The sequence below is a fragment of the Rhizophagus irregularis genome, chromosome 6, assembly GCF_026210795.1.
Source record: "Rhizophagus irregularis chromosome 6, complete sequence".
NCBI lineage: Eukaryota > Fungi > Glomeromycota > Glomeromycetes > Glomerales > Glomeraceae > Rhizophagus > Rhizophagus irregularis.
Window position 1 is genome coordinate 1,665,643 of NC_089434.1, and position 22,944 is coordinate 1,688,586.

Below are 22,944 nucleotides of genomic sequence, written 5' to 3' on the forward strand. Positions count from 1 at the left end.
CATTAGAAAATCGAAAAAAAAAAATAGGGAAACACTTATTAAATATTATTTGGAGATTTTGTTGATCCGAGTTCTAGTGGCGGTTTTGGTGGTTCTTGGCAACGGTTCAAGTGATAGTTATTATGGTGATGAAGACAATCCGTATGACGGTTCTAACAATTCAGGTAGCGATTCTGATAGCGACTTTAATTCTAGTTTTAATAAAACAAATACATTTACGAGATTTGAAGATAAGTATTTAACTCCGGGCGCAAGTTGCCGCCGTTCAGTTTAAATTACAGAATAGGTACATAAACAATTAATCATTTATAAGAATATACATCAGATGATCATCCAATAAATAAATACATTATTTTAATTTTTTACTTTTAAATAACTTTTTACAAGTGTTACAAATTTTGATATCTAAAATAGTTCTGTGATTTTTTTTTTTTAAATAATATTATATACATTATATACTTTTTACTATTACTAGTATTTACTAATTAATTACACGTCAAGTGTTTTGACAGCATGTTCGTAGAAATCCATGTAGATATAGTATTTTGCAAGTAGATTTTTTAATTCAGTTTGATTATTGAGATTACTAAATTCATTAAAATTTTCCTCTTTTTTCGAGATATTTAATTTTACACTTCTATCATCTTTAATTTTCCCCAATTCTTTAAGAAGTTTCGCTCTATCATGTTCTATGAATATAAAGCGTGAGACAAACCCGAATGGGTCCATCTTGCCACGACCAAAAAGAAAGACGAAAACTCCCCAAATGCTAATGTAACCACCGATATTACTAAAAAGTTCAAATAATGTAAGGGATGGTTTTAGAACCTGTGTCATAATATGTGTCGGTGAAGAGAGTATAATTCCAACCAAATTTTCATCTTTGACAGTAGAATCAACATGACCCTTAAAAGCCATCTGAAAACTTCGATATGTGGTTCCATTTAAAACTTTAGTGCGTGTCTCTGTATATTGTAACATACTCATATTTTTTAATGTTAAAACATCTACATAACTAAATTTGTTCCCTTGAGGAATGGAGCGTGACCAGTCTATATCATTGTTGGTGTCACCCATGAAAAATATAACATCAGAAGATTTAAAGACTAGAACAAAAACCCCAGCAGCATTAACCTCCTGCTTCAAAAATGATGGGAACAATGTACCATTAAAAAATTCACAATCACCATGTTCTCCAGAAATAGTAGTAAAAACTCGTGATTTGATTAAATTAATGAATGGGGCAGAATTATTTTTCCTGACATAAGTATCAAAACTGACATAATATTTTGCAATTACAATTTCGAGTTTAGCGTCAGGATTCTGAGTGTTAAGACAAAAGAGCATAGATGGAAAAGATTTATTCTCTTCCAATGTCATGGATAACTTGGGAGGATAAAATATCATTTTACGAACATTATATGAAGTGACTGCTACAAAACCGAAAGTCAGAAGTAAGAAAGTAATTATTTTAAGTATTCTTGTGGGAACGCTTCGAGTATTGTCATCAATGAAATAATTTATAAATTGTTGACGGAATTGGGGAAATTGAAAGATTCGTACGATGAATGTAAGAATTATAATAACTACAAAAATTATGGCTACTATTACTGCGAACACACCAATTTTGCCATTGAGAGTCTCAAGCCAATCATATTCAACAAAATGACCAGAATCGAGAGAGTCATCCATATTGTTAATTTTTGTTTTTAATAAAAAAAGGTTTTATAATATTTATAATATTTGAAAAAATTGGAATAACTAGAATATTTATTCTATTTTATTTTTATTTATTTTATTTTTTTTAAAATATTTTGTTATTTTCTGTAGCAATGATTTTTTTTTCAGTTCTAAAAAGTTTAATTTATAAAGAATTCAACAAATAATTTTTTTAACAAGATTTTATGAATTGTTATTGTTTTGATAATAACAGATAATAACAAAATCGATTTGAATTTGCGTAACTAATTGTTCTCATTATAATCATTGTAAGCATGTTATGATACATGGGGTAAAATATTATCCTTAAATGTATGTATCCTTAAATGTATGTACATTTAACAACCTGTCGTTTTTCCTAGGATAAAATGATTTTTACCAAAATGTTATATTGGCGGATCTATTTATGTTACGTTGGCAAATCTATTTATATGTTATTGCGGATCTTTCCTTTTAGTGTTTGTTGTGAAGTTTGATTTGGACGCCATCATGCAATGTCGATCAAATTTTCTTTAGTAAGTCCGATTTTTTTTTAGTAAGTCCGATTCTTACAATATTTAGGTTAGTATGAAAAAATCTGGTGTAAACAGTATTATCCTTTAATAATTGTTGAATCGCAGCCTTTTATTTATGAAACACGAAGAATAATAAAAATCTTGGTAGAGTTTAATATACCATAAGGAGTAGCAAGCATCAAAAGTTTAAAAAAAAGAAGTTTGATCGTAATACAAATGATATGACAATTATTAATAATAGGAAAACCTATTGTTTGATAAAGTTTCTTTGTATGAAAGTACATTACTGTATCTTTCTTTATCAGTTATACCCGAATTATGTAGTATTGCAATTTTCTGTATTTTGGTTTTTTGCTATTGGCGAGTATATAGTAGAAAGTGAGTAGGTTTATTTATAATAGGCATTTTTTCTTTCAATTTGAATAACTGTACTGTACGTCGTTTTTTTTGTGACGGAGGCGTGTGAATTGAAATTATTATCGTGGTTCCATTGTATTTTATCTTATGATTATTATGTAATTTTATTGTAACGGTTTCTGAAGTAATTTTATTAAGACATTTTATATACTTTTAATTATTTTTTTATAACCTTTTCTTTCCTTTTTTTAACTTAGACTCGCAAGTATATGATGATTGAGTAACAATTTAAGATTGACATTTTAGATAACTGCGTAAATACAGTAGTGCTTGCTAATTAATTAATTAGTAAATAGGAAATAATTATGATATTTGGTAATAAACAGTTTTAATTATATTTTCTCATCAGTATTGATATATTGATAATATCTTTCAATTATTTCAATTATTGTATTATTTATAATTATAAAAAAGAAAAAAAATTGATTGAAAAGATAAAATTACCTTTTCGTCTAATTTAATAAAAAGATCTTCTAACGGTATTGGAACCCAATATGGAAATGTGGTATCGAAATTTTTCGAAAAACATTTTTTGAATGGTCTTTTAAATAAATTGTAAATAAATTTTACAAGAAAAATTTTTATGTATCGCGTGGGAATTGGAAGTAACATATTTAATGACTCTTATTTTAGAAATATTTTATTGAGGTTGTTCCTGAATAATAATTATTTATGTCATTTAATTTAAAGTGTGGTACAAAAATAGTCTTTCGCGTTACTTTTGCATGTAATCAGTCAAATTTTTTTTTGAATTAATTTTCTTTCACATGAGTTTTTTCGGCAATCTGTGATGACAAATTTAATAACATTTTCCCCAGCGTCACTATAAAAAATTTAAATACTTTAAATAGATAGCCTTCTAAAAATGTACTATTTAATAATCATAATTTTATGAATTTTATAAATTGAAACACTGTTATCAAAATTTTTTATTTATTTTATTGACTAATTATAGCGCTAGAAATTTAATAAATTAGTTAGTATTATATATAAGAAAATTTTCATTTTAAATAATATATAGAATTGAGTTATTCTTTTTACATAATATATACTTTTTTTGGTTTACTGATTTTACAAAAAATTTCAGTATGTAAAAAACAAATCATAGTCACGAAGTAACGATAATATAATCACTACTATTATCAATATTTTCCATTCTTTTAATTCTTTCGTCAAAGTAAAAGAAATTATTTATAACTTTACACTTAGATGTTTTTTTATTTTTAGTTACAGTATTTATTTATAGAAAATGTAAAATTTATTATAGCGATAAGCATGTTTAAAAATAGTTTATTATGTCTATTTTAAACTTGTTTGTGTAATTGTTGTTACACTATAAATTTAAATTTTTTTTTCTTTCAAAAAAAAAAAAAAAAAAAAAAATTCATTTTTCCAATTTATATTTGTATTTATTTATATAATAAAATAAAAAAAAAGTTTTCATTTAAACCTTTATAATAAAAATTGCATTATGTCTACTATTCGAAGAGAATTAGTTTATGCAACAGCTCATAGAGCATATTCGTTAATTGATTATAATATTCACACTGACATACACAAACAATATGAATTTCAAAAACAATTTATTCTTGATGATAAACTTCTTACAGATGATGAAAAAACCGAAGCAATAAATTACATAACTGAAACTTATGACCGAAATAAAGTTCTTTTTAATTCAGGAACAAAAAGAATTTGTGAAAATTGTAAACAAGAATGTTTAGCTACATTATATTGTGAATATTGTGTTCGAAATTATTTAAAAGCAAATTTTAAAAATTGGACATCCGGAAATAATGATATTGATAATTTAATACAGAAATGTCAATTGGAAACATTTGTGCCAGATACGGTAGTTGAATGGATTCCATATAACAATCTAAAAGATATTGAATATCTAATAAAAGGTGGATTTTCTGAAATTTATACAGCAGATTGGATTAATGGAAGTTATGATAAATGGAATCCTAGTGAACAGCAATTAATAAGATTTGAAAATGAAGAAATAATACTTAAAAAATTAGAAAATGTTGAAAGTGCAAATCAAAGTTGGTTTGAAGAGGTGCGTATTTTAAATTATTTTATAAATTGAATAATTTTTGTATTGACAATAAGATTCTTAAATTTTTTATAGGCTAAATCACATTTAATTATAAGTAATAAATGGGCAGAAGTTGTCCGATGTTATGGTTTAACGCAAGATTTGTCAAATGGACATTATATGCTTGTAATGAGAAAAGAGGATATGGATTTAAGAAAATATTTACAACAAAATTATAATCAACTTACATGGAAAGAAAAAATTAGAATTGCTTTTGAAATAATTAATGCACTTTATTTTATTCATCTTGAAAAAGCAATTCATAGAGATTTGCACTCTGGAAATATATTATATTCACAATTAAATGATAGATGGCTTATTAGTGATCTTGGATTTTGTGGACCTGCTGATAAATCATCAAAAAGTATATATGGAAATCTTCCTTACATAGCACCAGAAGTTATTAATGGAAAGGGATATACTTTTGCATCTGATATTTATAGTATTGCAATACTTATGTGGGAAATTTCATCTGGACATTCACCATTTATTGATTATAAGCATGATGATTATAATCTTGCAATGGATATAATTAATGGTATTAGACCAGAAATTATGTCAGATATTCCTTTAGAATATAAAAATTTAATGGTACAATGTTGGGATGCTGATCCATTGAATACAATCTCTTCGGAAAAAAATAAAAAAAATTCATCTATCATATCAAAATATGCCAGATGAATTTTTCCAGCAGTCAAAAGCAGTGAATAATTTTGAAATAAAAACTAGCACAAATTATATAAGCAGCAGATTATTTACAAGCAAAGTTCATCAATTTGAAAATTTACCCGAACAAAAAAATGCAACAGAAGGTATTATTTATGAAGTTTTTTTTTATTGATTAAGATATGATGACGTTGCTAATTTTTTTTTTAATTTAAATGATTATACACATTATAGAAGAACAAGAAGGTTAGCTTTTTTATTGTTATTTTATTAATTATTATAATAATTTATAACCTATTTTTCTTATTTTTTAAATAGCATTTCATAGTAAAACATATGATTTTAGTATTCCTGATAATAGTAGGTATTTATTGAGTATTTCATTTGATGAAATATTTATTAATCAAATTTGCGTTTTTATAGTTGAAGATTTTAATAATTCAAACGATCAGAAGATTAATAAAACATCAAAAATAAATAGTATTTTTAAAGGTAATTTAATTATATATTCAAATTTTTAAAATAATGATACAAATTTATCTCGATTTTAGGTGGTAGTAAAAGATTATCTAAAGTATTTAAAAGGTTACAAATAAGTTCAAAGAATGGTAAGTAATACTATTTTAAATTTTAATTGTTTACAATATTTATTATAATCTTATTTATTTATTTAAAAATTTAGACATTCAAAATGATCATAAGAAAGAAAAAATGCAACAAATGAAAGGATCAGTTAATGGTAAGTATAATTTTTTTTGTTATAAATTTTCATTTTATTTTTTGCAATGTTTAAATTAAAAACTTTTGTCCTTTTATAGATGATGATGAAATACATAATAATCTAAACCTTCATTCAGAAGATCAAGATGAATTTGAGATTCCTGATGGTTAGTTTCTTAATATTTTTCTTAATATTGTTTGAATAATATCTTAAATACTAATTTATATTATTTGTATATATTCTTTTTTAGATGGATTTTAAAATTATGTTTATAAACAAACAATATTGAAAATTTATTGGATTATTTAAACACTAAGACTAGAGTAGTAAAATATTTTACACATTTCTTAGTTTGTAATTTAAATAAATTTTTTTTTATTTATTGTATATTATCAATAAATCTAAATCATTATTTTTTATTTATTAAATCAAAAAACGCAAAGAGAACAATAATCTATGAAAACAGTAATGTGAAGATTAGGTTATTAAATATTATGGTTTCTTACGCAAGTTACATATCTATAACTAGGAACAAGAAATTTAACATCCGTATGTGAAAGTTGGTCGGGAATAATTAATTAGAATGCATGGATAGAAAAAAATGTATCAATAGAAAAATGTATTAATCGAAAGAATGTATCAATAGAAAAGATAACAATAGAACATGTTACTATGTTAATAATTAATTTGTATAGTTATTGCTTTAATATTTTTTTTTTTATTTCAGTAGATAAGAGTATTACAAAAAAAATTTTAATATGGTGCAAGTAAACTATACTCAACAATAAAATTGTAGTACTAAAAAATCTTATAAAATTTTAAAAAATAAATTTTAAAGAAAATAAACTGGTAGTTTTATTCTTCAAGACAAGTACTATCAAATTACCGGTCAGATATTTGAAAAAAGATCTGTATAAAAAGTTATAGGCATTTAAAACTAACCAATTTTTATATGATCGGCCTAAATTTGAAACAAATTGAATCACACGTGCCCTATCTTATTGGCTAAAAATTTTTATAATTCAGGCCGAAATTATGATATTTCAATGCTGGCCCGAATTATCACATTCATTTGATGAGAAAATTCCTTTAACAATGAGAAAACCTTCTGATTTATGAGAAAATCATCACACGTTTACTGATGCCATGTAAAACAAAATGACAACAACAAGTTAGTAAGATACCTAGGAAAAAAGGTTGTTATATATAACAATACCATGTAATTTAAATATGAAGAGTTTCAATGAATAAATTTTTCGTTTTGACATAACAGATAAAATATTATGTACGAAACAGTGTAACATATAAAAATTCTCGTTTTTTATTGGACAAGGTCTGATCACGTGATATGAAAACTTGCGCCAGAAAATTGAAACATCATCACGTGATTGTCGAGTATAGTTTACTTGCACCATAGAAGTAACAACTACAAGTAGTGAAAACTAACTATTATCTGTGTTAACATCCCGCAAGTAGGACCTCGTCTCCCATTTTAGAACTACTTCAACAGTAAACTACGCTACTGCTAAAGCTAGTAGAAAATTGAAACGAAATAAAAAAAATAAAAAAATTAACGCACTGGGGAATAGGAATATGACCAAATAGGATATAAAAATGGGGAGGAAAAAAAGCTAAAGCTAAAAAAAAGCCTAGAACCGTCGCACTACAACTACCTACAATTACAACTATACACTCCTTAAAATTCACCCAACTACACCACCGTGGGATCCTACATAAGAAAATAAAAAGAAGGCATCATGGAGTTAGCATATGTATACTACCGGTACCAGAGGAACGTTCTTCTTTCTCTTGGAAGGATTTTGCTTGAAATCTAGGAGAGGAGATTGTTATTGCTTTAATATTTATTTTTATTTATTTTAAGGCTAGCCAGGAGAAGTACATTTGTAATAATTAAACTAATAAAAATAATTATAAAAATAACAATATGTAGAATCATCGCTCAAATAAATTGAGCCCTAACTAGATTAAAGAAAAACTATCTAAAAACCCAACCGAATGAAGATAGCTAAAATCAATTAAAAAGAAAACTAAATAATCTGTATTTTTCTTTCAGCTTACACTGCCACCTGTAAATATTGTCATAGGTGGAATGTTTCACATTGTTTGAAATTGTTGTATTTATGGAAGAAAGAAGAAGAAGAAGAAAAAAAGAAAGGGAAACACTAAGATACAAATCATCTATATTCTGTAAATAAAATGAATTTTAGTAGAGAGAAAATCATCTTTTTCCTTTAAAATAGTGAATGAGGTACACGCTCTTTTTGCTATAGGAGAGAATTCCAAATTTTGGTTTAGATAATTATTGTTCAAATGCCTTTTTTTGTGATGAAATTCGATCTTTTTAGTGTCATCAGAAGTGGCTTCCTGATCATCAGGTTCGTGGTCAATACTTTGTGGTAAAATGATTATACGTTGCGGTATAAACTTTACATCGCATGGTTTTTCAATAATTTTCCTCTTACAACTTCACCACCATTATGAGTATGAAAAAAATCTTTAAAAAATTTTTTATTAGTAAAATGTAAAACATATAAGAATTTAAATAATAAAATATTACCACATGTTTTTCTCCTTGAATTTAAAGGAAAAATTGTTTTACACTCATTATTTTCAATTTCAGGCTATTAAATTAATAAATAAAATTAAATAATTTGTAATTAGATAATAAAAATTGTAAATTTATACTTACTATATGAGATCCATTAAATAAATTTCTCAACAATGATATTAGATCAATATCATCTGGTATTTTCATGTAGCGATGCCATTTTTCGCCACTAACATACTTTTCACATCCAATTATATATGTTACTACTAAAGTACCATTACATTTAACTTTTCTCAATGTAGCTTTGCCAGTACATTGCACATTATTAGATTTAAATTTACATGTTGATTCTTGAGCAGCTAGAAAGAAGCTTTTCAAAAGAAATATAGGATAAGAAATTATTTAGAAAGTTAATGTTGTGACTTAATTTGAAAACTGTAATTATAAAAAACTTATTATTGATAAATTTAAATAAACAAATTAGATACTTACGAGCAAGTTTTTCTTTGTACTGTGTTATTTTCTTGTTGTGCAATGATTCTTTTAAAATCTTCTGAATCAAAATCAACACATTGATGGCTTTGGTTGATAAATTCAGCATCTGCAAACTGGCAGTGCTTTATTCCTCAGCACTTACGTTCATTTTTTTTTACTGAAGTGCCAAGAAATGGACAGTCTTTAAGTGTAATACCACCACCTGATCCATTTATAGAATACTGTATCTATAAATAAAACAAGAATGTTAGAAATGATTTTAAATGAATAAATAGGTAAAAATATATTTACATCACTGAAACAAGCAAGAGGATTAGACCATCCAGTTATGTTGTAAATTGTAGCAACACCAGTTGGTGATGTTCTTGGATACTCTATAGGAACTGAAGTATGGATTATAGTATTTACTGAAAACTTTTTTGTAAAATATGCTAGAAAGTCTTCATTATCATCATTGCATTCTTCATCACTCTAAAAATTAATATTTTAAGTGGTGCTAAATGTCAATAAAAACAAATAGTTTAAGCTAAAGTTTTACCTGAGAATTAATAGTCTCATTGTCTGATATAAATTCTATGTCTGATAAACTCATTTTTGAATAAAAAAAAAAATAAAAAAAATAAGAACTTGAAACTATTTGAGTTTATAAAACTGATATTGTATATAAAATATTTTATTAAATTGAGTGAAGGTTAAAAGTTTTCAAATTGACAGACGCGTCACGTAAAAAGTATATAACTCACATAACTGAGAGTAAGCCACAAAACTATTTATAGAACTATATGAACTATATTATATCGAATCGCATGATTTAACTCTCATAACATAAATATTACACAATGTTCATCATACGTTATGTATGATTTTGATGCTTACATATATGTATGGTTTAAAATCAACCATACATTACATACTTCGTCATCCATACACTACATGTTATATATATACTCAAGAAAGAGAAGGCCAAAGGTACTGAAGAAGATAAAAGAGTGTTGAATATAATAGTCTGAGGTATATTTTTCTGCGGTTGTGTATTAATATCTAAAACATTATTCTTAGCAAGTCCGCCTTCGGTAATATTACTTCCGCTATCGGAACATGAGTCCAGCTGCAAATAAGGTTTTAAAGGTTCATACGGAACTGAGGAAAAGTCTTTTTTAACGTGGTTTGAAGAGGACATATTCCCTAACAGCTACTAAGTTTGGGTTATGATAAGAAATAAACCTCGTATAATGACCGAGGTGCCCTAAAGGGCCTCTTCCCCTCAAAGGTTTAAAATAGAAACTAGAAAAAAATTAACTATGCGCTATTTACTGCGGAAAATGAGAAAACGTAAAAAAAGGGGAAAGAGTTTTTTCTGATTTATCTGTTGCTTTAATAAAAAATAACGATAAACTAATCACATGATAATAGTCTAAACACGTGACATTTGAGGACTAGCTGTAGCGATAAAAAAAAATCCTTAATTTAATTTATTTATTTATTAACTTTAAATTAACACATTTTGATGTTGTCTCCTTGTCATGCTGGTTCGCTTTGGTCTCCTGGAAAATTATATATGTATTGGCATTTCTTGCACTCCTGTTGGATATTTCGGCTAACTACTATTATTTAAAAAAAGTGTATTTAGAGAAAATATTCAGCCAAAAATAGTAGACGTTGAACCAATAAAATATTCAAGATCAACATGAATTTTTTTCGGCTGGGTGTTGTTAGCCGAAAATTTACTGCACCTTCAGCTGAATTTTTCGGCTAACTACACCATTATTTTCGTAATTCGTTTTTTACTAATTTTATTTCATTTTTTTTAGATCTTTTAGTTCTTTCAGTTCTACGATTAATAAAAGTATGTTTTTATTTTTTATTTATTTTTTTTATTTTGTTTCTATCTTATATTTCATTTCTTACTAACTTAATTTCAGTTTTCTTTTACTTTATGGTTTATTTTTTACTTGATTTCCTATCATTATCTTTTGCTACCCAACCCTCTATCATGATCATTTTTTTTATTTTTTGTCTCTCATTAATTTTCACCTTCTATTACTTCTCATTATTCTATCCTTTTCGTCTCTCATTATTTTCTATTACATCTTTTCATTTTCCATTATTTCTTTTTCTCTCCTGTTTATTTCCCATCATTTCTTTTTGTCTCTCATCACTCCTCTTTATCTTCCCATCACTTTTTTTTGTCTCCCATCACTCCTTTTCATCTCCCATCACTCTTTTTCGTCTCCCATCACTCCTCTTCATCTTCTCTTTATTTCTCTTCATCTTCCCATCGCTCCTTTTCGTCTCCCATCACTTCTCTTCATCTCCCATCATGTCCTATTTCTCCTTTTTGTTTCTTATCACTTCTCATTACTCTTTTTTACTCTCCATTATTCCATTGTTATTTCATTTTTTTTTTTATTAGCATCTTTCTTCTTGATCATTGTAATTTACTTGTCTTTTCTTTTATTTGTATCACTTCATTAAAAATAAATACAGTGATTTTTTTTTATTTAAAATCGTAGATGTGTGATTTAAATTTTAATATTTGCAAATAAAATTTCATTAGCTAAGATTATTTTGAATAGATATGTTTGCAAAAAATTTTTTTTAAAATATCTTTTAAAAATTTTGAGTTTGGCCGATCAATAATTAGCTAAGTTGCTGATTAATAAATTTACTCTTTATATTGTACATCATGTGACATATTTGAAAAAAAACCAAGGCGACAATAGCCCAGGCGACGTTTAGCAATTCCCAATTATGTTTACAATAATGTAGCTGTTTATATTAATGATCTGACGTTTGAATGTAGAATGAAATTCGGATTAATTAAAGAATTGTGAAAAAATAATTATTAATAAAAATTGATTAATTTTTTAGAAGTATTTTCGAAAAAACTTTAATATTATGAAAATCATACAAATATTTTTATTAATTTTATAATGAATAAATGTATTTGTAACAGCCTGTTACATATCTTATTTGTAACATCCTTTTTTTATTTTTTTTAATAATAAATTTAGTATATAGTTTACAAATAAAATTTTTAAGAGTGTTTCATAGACAAAATTTCAAGTTATAAGCAGTTTCTTGAAATTTTTTAAAAAATTCTTTTGTCTTGGTTACACGACTGATCTTTTGTTTTTGTTTACATTACGCCTGATCTTAAATTTTAATTGGATAAAATTGGGATTGTTACAAATAAGACGCGTAACAGGCTGTTACAATTAGATTTATCCTTTTATAATTATTTCTTATTATTTTATATTACATCAATCTTAAATGTATTAGAATCTGTTCATTTCATCTATTATTATTCTTTTAATACTCATTTTACTCATTTTACTCAATAAATTATTAATTTAACTAAACCATTTGAATTAAAACTTTATTTAGAGAATCTCGGATATGGATTTGGTTGTAATAATCTATTATTAATCAACAATTTCTTCAATCAATTAATTATAAAATATTGGGTGTGTTTGCAAATTCATTTGGATCGGATTGAGTCGACGCCTCAATCCAACCCAATTACAAAATTAATTTAGATCTAATTGAGTTGATCTGGATTTTACTATTAAATTTCCGTATATACCCCACGATTAAACATACCGTACTACTTACTATCCACCACCCTACTACCACATGTTACCCACTATGATCACCTATATAAATTTTTTTTGATAAAATAATTTTTTTCTCATATTAAATTTTCTTTCATATTTCATTTAAATAATGGAAACAACACTTCATGACAGTGCAACTTTTAGTAAAAATGATAACGCGCAAAATTCTACTAAGGTGGACCTTAAAAACAATAAAAAAAAATCATGCCAATGGAACGATGATACTATCAAGCTTTTACTTTCATTTTTAATAGAACGGAAAGAAGAAGCAAACCATATAGTACCAAACGAGGTGACAGTGGTAATACAAAAGAAAAGCTTTGGCAAGACGCGTCAAATATATTTCTTAGCAGTCATTGCCAGTATTCTGTCGAACAGTGCACGGTTAAGTGGAAAAACATTAAAAAAAAAATATGGTACTACTTGAGAATCTACTTATTCAAAATCCGATGCTCGTATTTTCTGATCTAATCCGAATGGATCGGCAATTCAATCTAAATCTAATTTGTAAACGAAAAATATCAATTTTTTTTGATTTTATGAATTTGAAAATTTATCCAGCGTTCAATTTAATTGAAAAACCTTAATCAACTTTCTATCAACGTCGGTCAATATTCCTACATGTTACTTAATTTTTTTTAAAAAAATAATAATTTTGTAAATATATTTAATACAATATTTTATTTCTTTATTTAATAAAAAAAGTTAAAAAAAATTTGGGGAAAGAAAAAGAATAATGAAAGAAATCGGTTTAAAAAAAGGAAATAAGTACTGAAAAAAAAGGATAATAATTCGGTCCAAAAAGAGTGAAAAAAAAATTTTGAAAAAATAATACGGTCTAAAAAAAAGATTATAAAAAAAATCGGCCGAAACAATTTCAGTTTTGGAAAAAAAATTAAACCTAAACGGAAAAAAAAAGGAACCAAAAAAAGCTAAAAATATTTGAAAAAAAAAAATCGGTCATAAAATTTCATTAACTGAAATTGGATTAGTTTTTTGGATTTTAATGGGATTTCAAGTTACGCAATTCAAACTATTTATACATGTAGTCTAAACGTTGCGGTTAAACTTGTTTGTGTAATTGTTACATAACATTTCGGGTCATACCAAAATTCAAATTTATGTTACACTATTAATTTATTGAATTTAAATTTTTTTTTAAAAAAAAAAATTTCATTTTTCCAATTATATTTGTATTTATTTTAATAATAAAATAAAAAAAAAGTTTTCATTTTAAACCTTTATAATAAAAATTGCATTATGCCTACGGTTCAAAGAGAATTAGTTTATGCAACAGCTAATAGAGCATATTCGTTAATTGATTATAATATTCACACTGACATGCACAAACGATATGAATTTCAAAAACAATTTATTCCTGCTGATAAACTTCTTACGGATGATGAAAAATCTGAAGCAATAAATTACATAACTGAAACTTATGATCGAAATAAAGTTCGTTTTAATTCAGGAACAAAAAGAATTTGTGAAAATTGTAAACAAGAATGTTGATGTTATTTAAATGAATGAACATTGTAATAACTGCGGACTAAAAAGGTTAATATTTCCTAAGACGGTAATAGACAATTGCTTATTGATTACCTTTTCAGATTTAATTTAATTACTTTTTCGACACATAAATTCATTGATGAGAAAAAAATATTTTTTTTTTCACATTTCACAATTTTTTAAGATTATTAGGATTTTCACCGAAGTATTCCTTTAAATGTATGAGTAGATCACAATTTGAATGAATGAACTATATCATTAAGCCTCAATATTTCTTAAGTCGGTAATGATCGATTATATTATGGCTGCGGGATTGTTTAAAATTAGTTACTGAGGGCTCATCAATTATTTTTTCAAATCAAATTAATTTTAACTAAAAAAGAAATTTTTTTTTCATATTTCATTACAAATTACATATATGTGGTGCTACTCTGCTCAATAATGACTAATGACTAATGATTACTGTATGGGTAGATCATGACCAAAAAAGAGTATTTATTCAAGTGGAGTACATATATAAAAATAAATAAATATTACTTGAATAACATTTGCGTTACAAAGTCCAAATAAAATAAATAGGGGACTTGTTTTCTATCCTATGATAATGCAGATACTTAAAAGCGGATGAGAGAATTGATAAGCGAAAAAAATCCATTAACAGATTCTTTTTCTTAATATATTCTACATTATTACAAACAAAAACATAAAATACACAACTCACAATAAATAACACATTAACTGAAAAAATATTAAAGGTTGATTCCTGGTGCCACCCTAATTTACACTATAAATTTGTTTCGTTTAAATTTTTCCAATTTATATTTGCATTTATTTTAATAATAAAACAAAAAAAAAGTTTCATTTTAAACCTTTATAATAAAATTGCATTATGTCTACCATCCGATATGAATTAATTTATGCAACAGCTAATAGAGCATATTCGTTAATTGATTATAATATTCACATTGGCATGCACAAACAACATGAATTTCAAAAACAGTTTATTCTTGATGATAAACTTCTTACAGATGATGAAAAAACTGAAGCAATAAATTACATAACTGAAACTTATGACCGAAATAAAATTCTTTATAATTCAGAAATAAAAAGAATTTGTGAAAATTGTAATCAAGAATGTTTAGCTACATTATATTGTGAATATTGTGTTCGAAATTATTTAAAAGCAAATTTTAAAAATTGGACATCCGGAAATAATGATATTGATAATTTAATACAGAAATGTCAATTAGAAACACTTATGCCAAGTAAAGTAGTTGAATGGATTCCATATAATAATCTAAAAAATATTAAATATCTAACAAAAGGTGGATTCTCTGAAATTTATACAGCAAATTGGATTGGTGGAAGATATGTAAAATGGAATTCTAATGAACAGCAATTAGAAAAATCTGGAACTATGACAGTAATACTTAAAAAATTAGAAAATGTTGAAAATGCAAATCAAATTTGGTTTGAAGAGGTAAATGTGATAGGACCCCGAAATATACATAAAAGGGTCAGGTCAGAGTTTGAGTATAATGAGTCAAAAAAATCATGTAGATCATTCCTTTTATGGATAATCCCAGCCAAAATAATATTTCCTAATTTAGATAATGGCTGAAATTATCGTAATTCCGGCCCTGAAAGAATGCGTATTTTGGACCACTTCTGGACCTGACCTCTACATATATATTTCGGGTCCTAATGTGATTATATTTAAATTTTTTTTTATGAAATTTTACGGTTTTGTATTAACAATGGCATGTTATCATTTAGGCTAAATCACATTTAACTATAGGCAATAAACGTACTTCTATTGTCGATTGCTTTGGTTTAACACATGATATATCAAATGGAAATTATATGCTTGTAATAGGAAAAATGGATATGGATTTAAGAAAATATTTACAACAAAATTATATTCAACTTGCATGGAATGAAAAAATTAGAATTGCTTTTGGAATAATTAACGCACTTTATTTTATTCATCTTGAAAAGGTAATTCATAGAGATTTGCACTCCGGAAACATATTATATTCACTATATAATGATAGATGGTATATTAGTGATCTTGGATTTTGTGGACCTGCTGATAAATCATCAAAAAGTATATATGGAAATCTTCCTTACATAGCACCAGAAGTTATTAATGGAAAAGGATATACTTTTGCATCTGATATTTATAGTATTGCAATACTTATGTGGGAAATTTCATCTGGATATTCACCATTTATTGATTATAAGCATGATGATTATAATCTTGCAATGGATATAATTAATGGTATGAGACCAGAAATTATGTCAGATATTCCTTTAGAATATAAAAATTTAATGGTACAATGTTGGAATGCTGACCCATTAAAAAGACTTGATTTACAATCTCTTCGGAAAAAAATAAGAGAAATTCATCTATCATATCAAAATATGCCAAATGAATTTTTCCAGTCAAAAGCAGTGAATAATTTTGAAATAAAAACTAGCATAAATTATATAAGCAGCAGATTATTTACAAGCAAAGTTCATCAATTTGAAAATTTACCCGAACCAAAGAATGCAACAGAAGGTATTATTTATTGAGTTTTTTGTTCTTGATTAAGATATGACGTTACTAATTTTTAATTTACTAAATGATTATACTCGTTATAGAAGAACAAGAAGGTTAGCTTTTTTATTGTTATTTTATTAACTATTATAATAATTTATAACCTATTTTTCTTATTTTTTAAATAGCATTTCATAGTAAAACATATGATTTTAATATTCCTGATAATAGTAGGTATTTATTGAATATTTCATTTGATGAAATATTATTATTAATCAAATTTTCGTTTTATAGTTGAAGATTTTAATAGTTCAAACGATCAGAAGATTAATAAAACATCAAAAATAAATAGTATTTTTAAAGGTAATTTATTTATAAATTTTTGAAATAAGGATACAAATTTATAAATTTATTTTAATTTTAGGTGGTAGTAAAAGATTATCTAAAGTATTTAAAAGATTACAATTAAGTTTAAAGAATGGTAAGTAATACTATTCTAGATCAGTAAATTTTAATTGTTTATTAAGCAATATTTATTATAATCTTATTTATTTATTTAAAATTTAGACATTCAAAATGATCATAAGAAAGAAACAATGCGACAAATGAAAAAATTAGGTAATGGTAAATAAAATTTTTTGTTACAAAAATTTCATTTTATTTTGCAATGTCAAATTAAAAACTTTTGTCCTATTATAGTAGATGATGACGAAATACATAATAATCCGAACCTTCATTCAGAAGATCAAGATAAATTTGAGATTCCTGATGGTTAGTTTCTTAATATTTTTCTTAATATTGTTTAAATAATATCTTAATTACTAATTTATATTGTTTGTATATATTCTTTTTTAGATGGATTTTAAAAATTATATTTATAAACAAACAATATTGAAAATTTTATTGGAATATTTAAACACTAGGACTAGAGTAGTAAAATATTTTACACATTTCTTAATTTGTAATTTAAATAATTTATTTATTTATTATATATTATCAATAAATCTAAATCATTATTTTTTATTTATTAAATCAAAAAACGCGAAGAAAAATAATAATCTGTGAAAACAATAATGTGAAGACTAGAGGTCTCCGGCCCGCACTTGGAAATTAACCTAAAGTGCCCGGCCCAGCCTGAACTCAATATATTAAAAACCCGGCCCGGCATCAATTTGTTGTATCGTAAAAACAAAAAAATCGGCCAACTTAATTTCGGCCAGAATTAATACGATTTTGGCCGGAATTACGAAAACCTAGGTTTAACGGAAAATCATGTGTCCGGTGTAATGACGTGCCTACGATAAATCACGTTTGCCATCACGCCATTAAACATTGTTTTATTAATTTATAAAAATATACAAAATAACTAAAAATATCCCGAATTCTATGTTTGATGATGATACAATGACTATGATCATCACGCAATTTCGAAGTTCTTTGTATTATCTGATCTACAATCAATCACATTCAAATTTATTATTCATATCACATTCACAGTTTCGTATAAACAAAACGAACCAATAAACTAATAAAAACAAATTATAAATTACAAGAACTATAATCCAATAATTCGGACTATATGATACAGTTTAACGTCATGTGTCTGGACTTAATTAATAATCCTACTTACTAATCCAATAGTTTAACGTCATCGCGAACGCATCTAAAAAATAAAATTTCTAAGTATCTATTCTAAGTATAATACTGCGCCCAACATTTAATAATTCACTAGGTAAATTCCGGCATTACACAGGCCCGGACCTGGCCCGGGTGAATGTTGAGAGAAAGTTTTCCGGCTCAAACCCGGTTCCGGGTCCCGTTTTCAAGCCTCTGGTGAGATTAAAAATAGTATTCACTTATAATAATTACAAATTTAAATTCCTTACTTTTAAAGAATTTCAAATTCTTTTTAACCTCTAAACATTTATTATTATTCAAATAATTTGTACAATGTTTATGTAATAATGTAAGGCCACAATTTCCTCCTTTGACAGTTTCTTTATACAATTTATCATTTCCAATTCCTTGTTCATATTAATATCCAAGTTTAAAATGAATCTAACGACGGAGCTTTAATTTGTTTTTGTAAATCATTAGATGATGAAAAATATCAAGTTTCGCATTAAAAGTTAAAATACCAATGTTTAGTAATCATATTTGACAGTAACACTTGATATATTGATCAATTGACGTGACGGATATGATGGACAAATTTTGTGGTATTTCGTACCATCGCCGCAGTCGACGATCATAAAAGTTGCTTTGATCAAAGAATGAATATTTAGCAAACAATAATAATATAACGAATAATTTAAATGTTAAACATAATTTATAAATATAAAACTTACTTCCAGGCTCTGTAAGTCTGTGTTCTCTTTTAAAAGCTAGTAAGCTACTATGCATACAGTAAATTGGCACGGCTTCTACTATATTAATATTTCTTCATATTAATACATTTAATATTTATTGTCGTAAAAATAACGAGCATAAACAAATTAACGTTAAACATACGTTCAGTTGTAAATTGCAATCTTTCAGAACGTTTGTCACTAATTAGCCCAGCATTAAATATACATTCCCTCAATATAGCTATATTATTTCTGAATATTCATCTGGTACAATAACAACCTGTTCCATAAAGTCAATTCTATACCAGTATTCAGGAATTGTTTCTTCAACTTTATTAACTAAAATAAATAAAATTAGAGAATATTAAAGCTAAAATAGATTATTTAAAATTCAAATAATCCGATTATTTATTTACCTCTCCAATTCTACAGTAATTGCCCTTTTAAAATGTATAATCCTATATGTCAACATAAAACGGATACAAAAAGAGTATCATTGTTTTGTTATTATTATCATCTGTACTTTTCTTGAACAAGGCCGGATAACCCCAAAATTCAACCTCTTCAAAGTCATCATCATATCAAAGTGCTGTATTTGTTTTGAGTTTCCCCGTCGCTCCAGGGCCCAGGCCATTCAGTATTATGTTATAATGTTCGTTAGATCATTATCATACACATGACATAAAGAAAATCTCTATCAAAAAGAAAAATTCTTTCATATAGTAACAATTCTAACGTAACGTAACAAAAGTATATTTATTTACCGAATAAATGATTCCAAAATCTACGGATTATATTAATGCAATTAATTAATTTGGCATTAATATTATGCTTTACCTAAACCAACCACAACGCGAGTATCGATTGCCATGAAATTACATCCAACATATTAAACTAGTAAATAAACCGATTGTATTTATATAAAACGTTTTATTTTTTAAACTTCTTTGTTTCTTTTTTCTATTATTTACATATGAAAATCAAAGTACTCCGAGAATTTTAATAAGTTTATTCATTGGACTTCTATATCTTTTATAATATAATGTGCACATTTTCATTCATAAATGTTCTAAAGTCTTTTCTAAAATGGAAACAACGGTCTTTTAATACAATGGTAGTATTTTACGTAACAAAACTATTTTTTAGATAGTTTTATTAAAAAAAAAAGTGCAAGATTTTACACAACTGTTTAAGATGACAAAGAACTTACGTTCGTACAAAAATAATCACGTGTTGATAAAACGTGATTATTCTGTTGATCAGTCAGCTACGCTTTATTCTGCTTTTGAATAAACAAGTTTTGAATATTGCAATGTACGAGTTTATGCTGTAAAGAACATATCTATAATTAATGGATTCATTATAACGAAAATTAAATGAGAGCCTTTCAAATAAGGCAAATTAATATTAGTTTTTAATATTGCTTGCACAATACTCGTAAAATCCATTTGATAGCAATAAAATAATGTAATTGCCTTACAAAATTTGACTTTATTTCCTTAAAAATTAATCATTACATGACCTTTTTACGACAAAAAATTGTTGACATAATATCTAATTGAATGAATCTTTCTTCCTACTTTGATATGTTTTTTTGAAGTACTTTTACAAAAATAAAATGAATAAAAATTTACATAAATATTAAAATAATATTTGAATTATTTATTAATATATTAATAATTACAAAATAAAGCACAAATTGTGAAAAAAAACTCACGTTATTTCAATAATAAAATTCATTTTTTAAAAAAATGAAATTTAATCATCTGATCCTCAAATTAAGATATCCAAAACTTTCTTGTTAGGTTATTTATTGCCTAAGTAATCTAAAAAATAAAATATATGGTAAAAATATATTAGAAGACTCGAGTACTCTAAGTAAGCTTTGTAGAAAAGACAGATTCAAGCCCCCATGCCTATTATCAACTGACATTAACGATATATCGTGAGTGATCAAACTCGTGCAGAGGTACTGTCATATTGATAATAAGACATGAGACCCACCACCAAAGGGAAGGGCCCCACATACAGAAGTCTGCGACATAGCTTGAGATATTATTATTTTTCCATTATTTTTCTCATTAAGGTAACCAGACTTCTAGAAGAGGAGGATAACCAAAGCACTCTAGGTGCACAAATCCCTTATACATCCCAGCTTAGTCATTTCCACTTACCAAAACAATAAAAAGCCCAATAAATTTATCTTCATTGTTTGATATTAAGTAGAAGTCTTCTTTCTAAGGCTTTTTGTATATAAAAATATAAGTTTGAGAAAGATATGATAAATATTAAAAGAAAAATTATGAATAATGAAGGAAATGATAAATATTAGAGAAATAATAACAAATATTGTATTAAAAAAAAAATAATATTAAAAGGAAAAAAATTTCGAAAGTTATTTATTTCTCATTAAAATATATACTGAGTGTCATTATTATTATATGATATAAGATTGTTTACGCGCTATAATCAATTAATCATTACGCGCATTACACGAATGTTGATCACGTTGTCAGCGGGTTGTCATCCTAATAATAACGAAAATATTTCACTCAATATGAATGAAAATCTCGTCCCTTTTGTGATCTCTCAAGTTATCAAGGTTGTTAAAATGCCTTACGTACGATTACAGTTAGTAACTTCGTCCCAAAAATTCCCTAATGATCATAGGACAGTATTTTGGTAATTCAATTTCCCACCCAATATCAAATCGAACCGCTAAAGTGAAAAAAACCAAATATCAATAAACGAGAATTATGAACTTATCAAAACTTTGCAAAATGATGGGATTTTGTATAATGTATATGTGCTTCAATCCCGTTGCACTAATCACAATTTCTCGCTTTGATTATCTATAAATCTTATTAATCAAATGTGATAGGAAATCTTCGTTTATCTCCCTGTAAAAAAAAGTCGATCCATTTTTATATTCCACCTTCTTTCCGTAAAAGGCTAATATTTCTGGAATTAATAACCTTATATCACGGTATTTATCGAATTATTTACATTTTTTTTTTGTGAAAGGCTCATTTTTACGGAGTTTTTGCAGAAATAACGGATAAAATTTTTTATACTATTTCAATTCGATACATAAAATTTTTTTGATCCGTTAATGGTTTTTATTGCCATTATTTTTCTTCTTTTTTTAGTATTATAAGCAAACTTTGTATCTTATAATGAATAAGACGATGTGAATTTTTTTTTCAAAAGAAAAATTCAGCGTGCATTAAACAAATCATGTTTACGTATCTTTATTTTTAGTTACAGTATTTATTTATTATAGTTGTTAAGCATGTTTAAAGATAGTTAGTTAGTTACTGTGTTTATTTTAAACACGAGGCAATTTTCTATATCAACCATAAGAGATTTATTTTAAAATATTTCAGAAAGGAGGCGCAGTAAATTACCTATGAAAGGATGATTAACTTACGTTAATAATTTGTTTTTACAACATATTTGAAACAGAGATAAAAATGTTAGAATTGCGCCTATTTTCTAATCAAAGATTTTACAAATAATAATGTCACTTAAAACACGATTTTAAACACGTGATATTTTTCCAGTCGTTGCAGTCATTGCGACATTTTTCAAATATTCTTTTTCACTGCGTGAAAATTAAAATTTTCCAAATACAAAAATGTTATAATAAAAAAATAATGATTTAAAAAAAAATTGATTATCGCAAGCAAAAAATTTATCACGAAAATTATTATTTTTTTTAATTA

General features: G+C 25.9%; 4 protein-coding genes across 4 annotated transcripts; 1 reads left to right on the top strand and 3 right to left on the bottom strand.

Annotated features, from left to right (window-relative positions):
* Positions 1-489: 489 nt before the first annotated feature.
* Positions 490-918, bottom strand: OCT59_026115 (uncharacterized protein; the record flags this gene model as incomplete). Its single annotated transcript, XM_025329481.2, has 1 exon — positions 490-918. The coding sequence occupies one exon, from the start codon at positions 916-918 to the stop codon at positions 490-492; it is 429 nt and encodes a 142-aa protein (XP_025168477.2).
* Positions 919-8,586: 7,668 nt separating this feature from the next.
* OCT59_026116 (uncharacterized protein) lies at positions 8,587-9,795 on the bottom strand (the record flags this gene model as incomplete). Its single annotated transcript, XM_066142959.1, has 7 exons — positions 8,587-8,654; positions 8,718-8,781; positions 8,850-9,078; positions 9,201-9,261; positions 9,346-9,430; positions 9,495-9,674; positions 9,742-9,795. The coding sequence occupies 7 exons, from the start codon at positions 9,793-9,795 to the stop codon at positions 8,587-8,589; spliced, it is 741 nt and encodes a 246-aa protein (XP_065992525.1).
* Positions 9,796-10,098: 303 nt separating this feature from the next.
* Positions 10,099-10,383, bottom strand: OCT59_026117 (uncharacterized protein; the record flags this gene model as incomplete). Its single annotated transcript, XM_066142960.1, has 1 exon — positions 10,099-10,383. One exon carries the CDS (start codon positions 10,381-10,383, stop codon positions 10,099-10,101), a length of 285 nt encoding a protein of 94 aa, XP_065992526.1.
* Positions 10,384-12,929: 2,546 nt separating this feature from the next.
* On the top strand, positions 12,930-13,247 carry OCT59_026118 (uncharacterized protein; the record flags this gene model as incomplete). Its single annotated transcript, XM_066142961.1, has 1 exon — positions 12,930-13,247. The coding sequence occupies one exon, from the start codon at positions 12,930-12,932 to the stop codon at positions 13,245-13,247; it is 318 nt and encodes a 105-aa protein (XP_065992527.1).
* Positions 13,248-22,944: the final 9,697 nt, after the last annotated feature.